This window comes from Gossypium arboreum, chromosome 11 (assembly GCF_025698485.1).
Source record: "Gossypium arboreum isolate Shixiya-1 chromosome 11, ASM2569848v2, whole genome shotgun sequence".
In the NCBI taxonomy this organism is placed as follows: Eukaryota; Viridiplantae; Streptophyta; class Magnoliopsida; order Malvales; family Malvaceae; genus Gossypium; species Gossypium arboreum.
The window spans coordinates 115,099,665-115,111,408 of NC_069080.1; the positions used below are offsets into that span (position 1 = coordinate 115,099,665).

At 30.6% G+C, this 11,744-nt stretch overlaps 1 protein-coding gene across 3 annotated transcripts; it reads left to right on the plus strand.

Moving 5' to 3' along the window:
• The first annotated feature begins 4,546 nt into the window (after window positions 1-4,546).
• LOC108471293 (uncharacterized) lies at window positions 4,547-8,186 on the plus strand. Of its 3 annotated transcripts, none has more exons than XM_017772934.2 (4): window positions 4,547-4,825; window positions 6,292-6,390; window positions 6,620-7,827; window positions 7,917-8,186. In XM_017772934.2, exons 2-3 carry the CDS (start codon window positions 6,367-6,369, stop codon window positions 7,367-7,369), a joined length of 774 nt encoding a protein of 257 aa, XP_017628423.1. In that variant the 5' UTR covers window positions 4,547-4,825; window positions 6,292-6,366; the 3' UTR covers window positions 7,370-7,827; window positions 7,917-8,186. The 3 variants fall into 3 exon arrangements, with proteins under 3 accessions (XP_017628423.1, XP_052878005.1, XP_017628422.1); XM_053022045.1 differs by having other exon boundaries at window positions 7,921-8,186; XM_017772933.2 differs by having other exon boundaries at window positions 4,547-4,816.
• Window positions 8,187-11,744: the final 3,558 nt, after the last annotated feature.

Genomic DNA, 11,744 nt, shown 5'->3' on the forward strand with positions numbered 1-11,744 from the left:
TTTAGTCATTTTTACTTAATTAAGTTACGATACTACTAACATGCCGTAGATGTTAAAAATAATAATAAAATAAATATTTTTACGTCAGATTTATGGTCCCTAAACTACTGTTTCAATTTAACTGAAAATAGGTTGTTACATGATCCTTCCTTTAACATCATTACCTCCTTACTGTTAGGCAAACCAATTGGACATGCCTCAATTTCTTTCAAATTTTTTAAATATTATAAAGTACCTATCATATGTTGGGAAGCACTAAAATTAATGATCCAACTTAGATTACTTTTACTATTCAACTTTTCGTTAGTACCCGATTTGCACGAGTTCAACAAATTGTGAAAGAGTCTCCAATGTTCAACTGTCAAGGCACCAGAAGTTATATTTTATCATGTTATTGTCACTGATGATGATGGTTGCCCAATTATATAAGCTGTATTAACCTTTGGCGTATCACTACATCATTGCCCTGTACTCTATCCCCTTTGTCCACATCTAGTCCTTTTGGATCGGTCACCCCACCATTGTGGATATCCAATGAATGAGTTGGAAACATGTTTCAAAATCATGTCCCTTTCTTTTGTAATGTGAGGAAACAATTGATTTGCCTCTTGTTTTTGTTTTATACTTTTGGCCTCCTATCTTGGCTTGCACTGCAAAACTCACAACTTCTTCATGTTCCTCCTTCCCTCGTGAAATTTTTGTAATGCGTTCTTCTTGGCATACCAATGAGTATGCATTGTTTAAGTTTAGCAATAGATCTGTACTTAAAATATTGGAACGAATAGTTCCATATAAAGCATCTTCTAACCCCATAAAAAAATGATGAAGGCTATTTTGTTCTCGTTTCTTGTTAAGTTCAGCTGCAATATTATAATTGCATTTTCCACAAAAATAGATGGAAATCTTTTCATAATTCGCGAGTTCTTACAATAGTTGTTTCAATTTCCCATAAAAAGTCATTATTGGAAAACCTCTTTGTTTGCAATTGGCAAGTTCTGCCTTGATCTACTGAACACGAGGTCCATTAGCAATGGTGAATTGTTCTTTGATACCAGCCCATAAATCCTTTGCAGTCTCCATATAAGTTATAGTAGATAGCAGGGTTGGCTTCATTGTGTTGAGCATCCATGAAACCAACAGAGAATTTACAATCCAACAATCTTCCAATATAGAGGAATCATCATCAGGTTGTTTAATTATTCCATCAATAAATCTGAATCTCTTCTTGGCCTTCAACACAGTTTGTATCACTCAAGCCCATGTATCATAGTTGTCTCATTTCAATTGCACTTAAGTAATTATAGTACTAGGATTATCGCTCGAAGTCAACACGTAGGTGGAAACAAGTTTCTTTCTCTTGCTATTCATGACTATTTTGTTGTTCTTTGGCTTTTGATACCATGTAAAAACTTTTGAGAGAAAAATGACTTCCTTCCTTTGTATTCACAGGCCAAAAATAGCCATATATACATGATAATCATGGAAAATAAATCACCCAATAAATTTATGTAAATCCCTAACTTCTCTCCTAAATATGTTATTTACATAACTAAATATATTATTTACATATTGAACATATATTTGCGTATCTTATTATATTCCTCTATTTCTTTCCTAATAACTTACAAGATGGAACTCAACATATATGATGTTAAAGGTGGCAGAAAAATATGAACGTGCATTTGAAACATATGTACGTGATGATCATAACTTTTTTTCTTGACCTCATTGCTGAAGATGAAGTTCCTACATTTGATGATTGAGAAATAGTTCAAAGAGTTATAAAAGTGTTGGAGCATTTTTATCATCTTACAATAAAGGTGTTCGGATATTTGCATGTTATCTCTTATTCACTTTTTGAAGCATTGACGAATGTGCTTTATCTTTTTGATGGGTGGTAAGATTGTGGAGATTTATACATAATTTCTATGACTTCCAAAATGAGGGATAAGTATAATAAGTATTGGGTGAAGGAAATAAGATCAACATACTAGTTTGAAGGCAAATCTAGTTCTTTGAAAAATATTTTCAATTCAATGGAAATAGATCGTTAGAAATGCAAACAGGCTTGGCCAAGCAAAAATACCTTAAAAAGAATAAACAAGGTAGACTATAAATTAAACATGAATTGGATAAGTATTTAGGTGAAGAGGATGAAGTAGACAATTCAAGTTCATTTGATTTATTATTGTGGTGGGAAATGAACAATCGTAGATTCTCTATTCTTGCAAAAATGGCTCAAGATATTCTTGCTATTCCTATATCAACAGTTGCCTTGGAAAGTGCATATAGCTCAACTAGATGTGTTCTCGATAGTTATAGAAGTTCTCTAACTTTTCTCATGGTCAAAGTTTTGGTTTGCACACAAGATTGGCTTTGAAAGTCTAAGGATCCCATCAATAATGAAAATTATGTTGATGAGCTTCAAACCGTGGAAGATGGTAATATATTAATTTTGATTAATAAAATAAGCTTTTATGTTATTTATATTAGTAAGATTCTCATAATTTAGCTAACACTTTTGTTTTTAAATTTACTAGACTTATCCAAAATACTAGGAAATCAAGAAGTTAATATACTTAGCATTAGTTTATAAAGTTAAATGTTTGTTTAATTTATTTTTGCAAATATTTTTTTATTATTTAACTAACTCATTCAACATTTTTACTAAATGTTTCAAGTTTACAGATAGTGTTTAAAGCAAAAGAAGAAACTTAAGATATTTTATAACGTTTTTGGAACTGACGTGTTATTGTTACCAGTTTGTTGTGTTATTGCTACTAGTTTATTGGAATTTTATTGTGTTGTTTTATTTTTTGTTGTGTTGTTTGGACTGGCGTAATTTTCTACTATATTTTGGACTTTTGCTTATGCTTTCTATATAATCTTGTTGTGTTGTTGTTGTTGTTTACTTGGATTCATGTTGTGCTACTTTTATCTGTTCGCTTGGTGACTTCAATTTTCCTTTGTATGGTCATGTTTAAAAACTTTTATAGAAGAATATTTTCAAAAAAATATTACATAAAAATAAATAACACCAAATTTATTTTTTTAATTCAACTCGAACAAATATATTTGATTCAAATTTCATCTCACTCGAATCGATTTGAGAAAATTTCAAATCAAGTTAGGATGACAAAATAGGATTTTTCAACTCAATTAACTTGAAATTTTTTCATTTGATTCGATTGAAAGCTCACCTTATTGTCAACGAGAAAGCTATCATCGAAAATCCTTTAACAAATCACCAATAATATCAAGTTAGTCTCAGGAATTTCGCACCTCTGTGATATTCTTTAATGGTCTTCAGTTCACATGTAATGAGATTTTATTCAGATCAACTAGTGTGTCTTCAGTCGATATCACATAACTCAGAAAGCCTTCTCGTAATTAGAACTAACATTGTCTGTAATATAGTTTTCAAATTCTAATCATGTTTATTTTTGGAACATATGGTTCTATGTCTCGAGACTTCTTGTATACCAAAGTACTTTAAAAACATTTTAAACACCTTAGAACACTTTGGTATTGTCCCAAGAACATTTAGATAAATTAAAACACAATTAAAACATGTTTTTGTGTATTTGCAAGTATTTTAAAATATTTAATAACATTTTCAACTATATTTTCACCAAATGATTTAGGAAATATAATACATATAAAATTTGGTTTGAATTTTGCTATATCAAAGCTAACAAAATATAAGGGATTAACTTGGAAAAAAATGGCCAAGCCCCAATTTGGGAACAATTGTTAAGTTCAGGGACTAACTTGGACGAAAAATAGTTCAAGCCCCCAGGGAAGAACACTTATCAAGTTTAGGCCCCAAATAGTGCATTAACCTTATTATATAAGTATGGAATCAGTTTGTCATGACAAAGAATAATTTATAAAAAATTAAAATTGAAATTAGAAATATGAGTAAAACTCTAGTTATGGCCTATTGCTGGGTATTCTCCTTTATAAGTAAAAAAAAAAAAAACAAAAAATTCCTTTCTCTTTGCTCAAAATAAGTCTGAAAATGAACCTCAAGTTATAGCCTATTGTCGGGTATTCTCCTTTCAAAGAAATAGCTTGTGTTAAATTTGCTTAAATTCAATTAGTGTTATGTATTATGCATTGTAGATTTAATTAATATTTTTTAATTAAATTATTCTAAATTCTTATATATATATATATATTAAATTTAAAAATTTAATCCACGCTAATATGATCAATTTCAATGTGAAATCTAATCAATACATCACATAATAGTGGCAGATCAAGGGGTAGGGTCCCGATTCTCTCTAAAATAGAAATTTTTTTATTTATAAAATTTTAAATTAGTAATGATAAAATTACACTTTAACTCTAAAAATAATAAAAATTTAATTTAATTCTTTAAAATTATAAAATATAAAACTACTAAAACAATGAAATTATAATTTTACTATCTAAAAATATATAATTTAATCAGTCTAAAAATAATTTTTCGGATCCGCCGGTGTCACGTGATGAATGAATCGATAAAAACTCACCTATATGTCCACACGTAACAGTTACAATGATGAAACTTATACTCGAGATGTCATCACCAACCATGCCAATCCCCCGTTGTTGGCTTTTAATTTTAAAATATGCAAGGGCTTTAAACGGTCAATAACCTGATTCTACCTGCACAGACCTGCTTTTAAACATCCAAAATATCTCTGCTCTCGTCTCAAACCCTCCAAAACTCCAACCTTTCTTGCGCTTTCACGGTTGCAACAAAAAAAAAAAAAAAGCTTCAGCTTTTCAACAAATTCTCCAATGTTTCCAAGTTTCCAACAACTATTTCGTAAATGCTGTATAAACTGTTGCTACTTCTTTACTTGTTTTAGATTTTCTCTTGCTCGTGTGCAATTGTGGTAAAATTTGTAGGATTTTTTAGCTAAAAATTTGTGGTTTTCATGCTTTATTATAGGTGAGTTGTTAAACTTAGAGACTGTGTGGGCATTGAGAAAATTGGGAAATGAAATTTGGATGTGGTTATAATTTTGAGTTATGGCATGAGTACCTCTGTTAGACAATCTTGAAATTATATTTCTGTGGGTTAAATTGTTTATCACAGTTTCATACAAATTACTCTTGAGATTTCCTACTCAAATTTCTCTATTGTGGATTTTGTTTGTGCTAGAAAATTTTAGGATTTTAGAAATTAAATATTGACCATATGGCTAATATTAGCTGATAGTAATGAGTTGGTTGAGATTTCATTTCATAATTCTAAAAATATAATGCATAGTGAGAAATGGAGCATTTAGTGCATTCTTGGTTAGTAGTTCAAGAGTAACTTTGTTGATTGCTTTGTGATATTTGGGGAACATATAATTCTTGTGTCTCTCGAGTGTGTTTTAATTGTGAGAAAATTTTGTTGGTTGTGAGTAGAAGATTATGGCACCCAAAAGTTGAAAGATGGTGGCTTTGAGTTCTCAACCATTTGACAACTCAAAGTTTGTTTTAGACACTAAGGAATGGTATGACCATTTCCTTCTTAAGAAAAATTTGATACCCTATCGTGGATTTGTGCAAAATAGTATGGAGTTAACTGAGATTTAATGCACACATTAAGAATCGCAATTGGGAAGTGTTTTTACACATCCCCAAGCGGCAGTCCTCCAGGTCGTACAGGAATTTTATGCTATTTTACTAGATTCAGGTGGAAAATCTGTGTTTGTCGAAGGGAAGCAAGTTCCCTTTGACGCTGCACTAAACTCTTGCCCACTCTAAAACATGATTGCCACGATTACATTCTCATTGAGGTTTAGGGAAGGATTTCTGTTGGGAACCTTGTGGCAAGCATTGTGGTGCTGCTAGTGTTTAGCTATCTGTGCAATGTGATTTTAGTTTCCATCCTAAATGTGTTAAACCATCTTCAGCTAAACATAGATATCACAAACATCTGCTTATCTATATGGAATCGATTAAAGAAGACAATTTTGGAGAATATCATTGTAATGTTTGTGAGAACGAAAGGAATCCAAAGCATCTTGTGTATTATTGTCTAAGCTGGAGGCATATGGCTCATGTTGAATGTGCACTTGCTGATGTAATAATTCTTTTTCACCCTTCAATTTAATTTTTGCAATCAAAGGGCAAATTATAAGATTTACTAATGTCTTTGCTATTTAAAATTTTTTTTTAACATTTTGCTGTCTTTAATTTTTGCCAAAAATAAATAAAGTAAATAGAAAAATTATCAACAAAATTTGTCAAGCTCTTTGCTTTGATCAGTCTAGATGTATTAATGATTAATATTTGTTTGATCTATAGGATAAAATTCATCCGGAAAGGTCTCATCCTTATTTCCCCTGTCCATAGAAAACAAAGGTTTGGCATTTGAACGAAATGGAGCAGAATGAAGGGACCAATGTAATCCGCACTTTGGTTTGCAACTATATTTTGAATATATTAACTTACTTTTATTCAAACTAGCCAAAGTTTAGATGCTTCCTCAATTAAATTATAGTATACAACTTGATTTAGATTCAACTTTCGTTTGCTATTTGTAATGAGATTGATATGTTAGAATATAAGTTGCTTTACCTATGCAAATTATAGTATATAACTTTGATTCATTTTTGTTTCTTTGTAAATGCAGATTCAACCTATCAACCACAATCATCGGATGTATGAGGTTCATCCGATGTATGAGGTAACTAAAGTGTTAAAAGGAAAAGGAAAAGGAAAAAAATATTGCAACGGTTGTCGTCTGGTACTTAGTGGTCCTAGCTACCGCTGTGAAATGTGTTTTGACCTTCTTAAATCCGCAGGACAAAAGGAGTTTTACCTACATAAACGATGCGCTAACTTGCCAAATAAGATACAACACCCATCCCATTCTGTCCATCCTCTTAACCTCTATACTTCGCATCACCCTCAGATTGGTCGAACCATTTCATGTGATGACTGTAGAGACATTTGTCTTGGCTTCATATATCTTTGCGAGCAGTGTGATTTCAAGCTTGATGTGAAATGCGCTGCTCTAAGAACTCATAAAACTGCGGTTTCGCAAGAAAAAGAGATGGCTAGAGTAACCGAGTCACAGCATTTCAACCACCACCATAAGCTTGTACTTGGCTATTGTAATGACCCTATAGATGAAACCAAATGCACAATTTGTGAATTGCCAATCATAGGTCCAGCCTATTTTTGCCGTGAGTACAACTGTGATTATATTCTTCACGAATCTTGCCTTAGGTTACCACAAAAGATAGAAGTGCCATTTCAGTGGAATGAAGTCCCATTTCAAATGCATCAAATCCCATTTCATCGGGAACATGTTTTGTTAGTTGCGTCTTCCCCCATGAAGATTCAAAGCCACAGTGTTATGCTTGCCCTTTTGCGTTAAAGTCACTCATGTTTGCATATAATTGTGAACATTGTCCCATCAACCTCCATCCTACATGTGCTAGTTCCTTAAGGCGACCCTTGAAAAGTGAGGCCCACGGTCACATGCATGACCTTTACTATTTTGGGACAAATTTTCAGTTACTCATTGCCAAGTATCCGCCACCGGCAGCAAGTTTTCTTTGTGTTGAATGTGGAAAACGTATTAAAAGAGAACCCTTTTATCGTTGTCCACAATGTCGTTTCAATTTTCATGTGAAATGTGTTCCCATTCCTGGTATGGTTAAATCCACATATCATGATCATGTTTTAACTCTGAAAGGTTCTTTTGTTGAAGATGATTCTAGAGATCATCGTTGTGAATTTTGTGAGGAAGATAGAAATCCAAATGATCACGCATATTTTTGTGAAGAATGTAATGGTCTAGTGATCGCTCATGTAGAATGCGTATTTGCTAGAGTAAGTCAATTACTTCTATAACCTTTTAAATCTAGAGATAAAATACTTTTTGCTCCTGAAAATCTCTAACATGATATGCTTGTTGTCAGGCAGTGGACGCACTATTTTAAATTCGACCTTTGGGGCGAAAAGAGTCGCTTATTCTTCATGAAATGCAGGGAAGATCTGAAGATTCTAACCCAACTATAATTGATAAGTAGTAAGAGCCTTGGTGCTAATTAATTTGAAAGGTTGGTGATTATTTTTGTTATGTGGAATTGGGAATCTAGATATTGCTTTCTATTTTTAAGTTAAAAGTTCATCCATGACTCTTTGCTTATTAACAATTTCTTGCAAGGGTCCTTGTTTTTGTGAGATAATAGTTGTTATGACACTTGTTATCACCGGCCCAAATCCCAAATGGGTTTGGAAAGGATTACATCGAGCTCGCAGGCTGAGTTCGTGGACCAAGCTCACTCGCATAATAACGAGTGCTTGCAGGAGGGTACCTACATTCTCCTGTTATAAACATGTGTTAAATTTAGAATAGGATACGTGTTTATATGCATGGAACTCACCTAGTATGTCATATCAGTAAATAGTACTTATATAATATAAATAGACAAACATCATTATCTAAAGGAGACAGAGAAAAAACACTCAACAATAATATATTAGTATTGTTAACAGTTTTCAACTAAAATTAACTAATATAATGTATATATACATATTAAATTCTAAGGATAATTCTTGTAGTTATCGATTTATGCAAATTTAATCTTTATTTTTATTAGTTCAAAATTGGTCCTTCTACTTTTGAAATGGTTCACTTTCAGTCAGTTGAGTAAAAGAATTAAGCATAATCATAAACTTACCTCTCAAACCTTTGTAACTTTGGAAAATTTGACCCCTACTATTTTTTCCTCATACTCATATTCATTCCCTTTCCCATCATTTTGAGGTGGGATGCCATGCCCAGGGCTGGCTTTCCTGATTTGTTCTTCTCCAAGCCTTATCTTCTTTTAAACGATTATTTTATTAAAAAATGTGAATGATTTTTTTTTTAATGAGTAATTTTTTGAATAAAAATATTCAAATAACGACTAAATTTTTACCTCTTTTTCTTTTTTGTTACTTAGAGATATTGAAATAGTAAAAATAATAATATTTACATAATTTTCTTTATAAAAATAATTTAAAATTAGATGGTATAATCCAAATTATAATAAGTTGAACTCAATATTGACTAGAGGGATCATGGGCTGGTCGAGCCCAAACAAACATTTAGGTTTGTTTGCTAAGTTTGGCCTTGGCCCAATTCGAAAAATAGGCCTAAAAATTTTCCTAAGCCCGGCACAGGTAAAATGTTAAAATTCGAATCTGACTTGGCTCGCCCATATTATTTTTTTTATATTATGTTATTTTTTACATATTTTTAAATATATATAATACATCAAAATATTAAAATAAATATTTTCGAATAAATTAAAAATAAATTTTAAAAATTATGTATGCTTAAATAATACTAAAATGGATACAACTTAACAAGAAAATGTCTCTAAAATAATAATAAAATTAAAAATAAAACAAGTGTTACATAATATCCAAAAATAACAACAAAATAGTAAGAACATAATAGTGTAATGGTAGCAAAATAGGAAGAAAATAATAAGAAAATATCATTAAAATAACAAAAAAATAGCACTGGTCCTTTTTTAAAACGGGCTTTATTTTTTGTCCAAGCTAATTTTTCAAATATATATTTTTACTCAAACCCTCTCACATTTCGGGCGAACCTTCGAGTCGGATCGGATTACTCAACCCATGAGCAAGTCTAATATAGACTAATAAGTGATAATTTCAACCTAACACATTCACCTACAACATTAGAGACATGATCAAATAATGTGAAATTTTATAAAAAAAATTGCTATTGCAAACAAATTCATATTCCTAATTATAATTAATTAAGACAGAAAAAAGGAAAAACAAAAATTCTTTTAAGGGCTTTGTGTCTTTTTTCTCTTATAGATGATACGATTATTGATATTTTTATATCATTATAGATAATTATTTTTTATTTTTATTTTTAAATTATTTAATGATGCGGCATATAAAATAAAATAATATTACTACTGGAAATGAAATATAGGTGAACTATTATGTAAGTTGTCATATTAGTATTTGGTGTAATTTCTAATGATCTTGTTGAATTATAACAAAATTTATCCAATTTGACAAAAAATAAAGGTTGAGACTAAAGCAAAGACAAAAAGGATAGGGACTAAATTGGAAAATAATTGTAAAAGTTGAGAATTAAATTTATAATTGTAATTATTATTTACCTAGAAAACTGAAAATGAACAATTGAAAAAAAAAAAAGGGATTAGTTTTAAGCTTTAAAATTGAGAGTTTTAATGAGAGCTCAAGTTTAAAAATAAGACCGTCTTGATAATGGATTAAGATGAGGTCATATGATGAAATTGTGATCGAAAGTGAATAAAAGATCCTACAATTTACTTTTCCTATATTTTATGTTAAGTGGAAGTGCTATTGTCAAATCTATTAAGAAAGTAGAGTTTTGGACTTAAAGTTAGATACGAAATGTATATAAACCATCACTTGTATGGTATTGATTTCTTGATAAAGGGAGAGTAATATCATAGCATGTGTTTCAGACCACATGTGCATTATACAACCAATATGAGTAATTGAAAAATTGATCTTTGCTTCAAAGTTGTATAAGATCCATGAAATTAAACAGGATCTATATTTTGTACCCCTACGACGTTTGACTGATCCTAAAGTTTTAGTTCAATGTAAACTATTTTAGAATGTTACCAATGATCATGAATAATTTGATCTAACAAGACATATCTATAGAGCAGTTTAATTGAAATGAAGAGATTCAAGAAAAAGGAAAGATCAATTTAGTGTTGCATTCAATTGTATTTATTGGTCGACCAATTGTATTTTATATTGTAGATACAGATGTGAATACAAAAAAAATATTATTGATATAAAAAGATATCATTGAAAACTTGGAATGTGACTAAATGAATTTAGAGTGCTGCATACTTACTCAACTTAACTAACAATTTTTGGGCGCAATGGTAAAGTACATTCTCATGCTGTCTTGTCAGTTTAAAATGATATTATGTCAATAAAGAAAAAAAATAGCATTTCGCCGTTTGAATGAAAATCGCATTTTTCCATTGTTATTTAATTTTAAATGGTTTTCTTATTAGAAGATATTCTGCCCTAAATGAAATTAATGACACCCCTATATAAAGAAAATTAATTTTTTTTAGACAATGGATATCTATATTATGAAAATTCAAGCTGTAAAATTGTAAATTGTAGACAATTTTCATCATGTGATCTTGTCTCTGACAAATAAATCAAGACCAGTGTTATATCGAATGATTATGTAGATTCACTAAATTTTAAATCCGTATTTATTTTTGAGTAATAATTTTCATACACAATATCATATTCATGGATACTTTTTCTAGATTTATTTTTGTATCTCGTAAATCATGGAGAAGTTAACCATTGATTCTATTACTGGTGTTACCATAAGTTTTTGTTTTTCAATGAAATCTAAAACTGAATGTAGGAGAACAAAATGCAGTCTCATTGTTCTTTATATAACATACTATCTTTTGATTATGATTTGTAATTTTATCCTTACCTATAACTCCATTTAAATAAAGGTTTATATTTGTGATAGAAGGCCGTATTAGTCTTGCTACAATGCTTACCAACTTGCTTAGAAATTCAAGAAATTGCAGCATTGATAATTCAAGAATAGACTAGAATTTAAACCTTTTTAGGGGATAGCAATGGTGGGGCAAGGACAAGACTTCTATACGTGTTTGCTACTCATGCTTGACTAACTGAATTAAAAGGCGAATAGATAAGAAGTAATCCACTTC

Coding starts and splice junctions, on each gene's coding strand:
- LOC108471293 (XM_017772934.2), top strand. CDS start 6,367: ATGGAGCAGAATGAAGGGACCAAT. Junction 6,391..6,619: donor AGCAGAATGAAGGGACCAAT/GTAATCCGCACT, acceptor TTGTAAATGCAG/ATTCAACCTATCAACCACAA.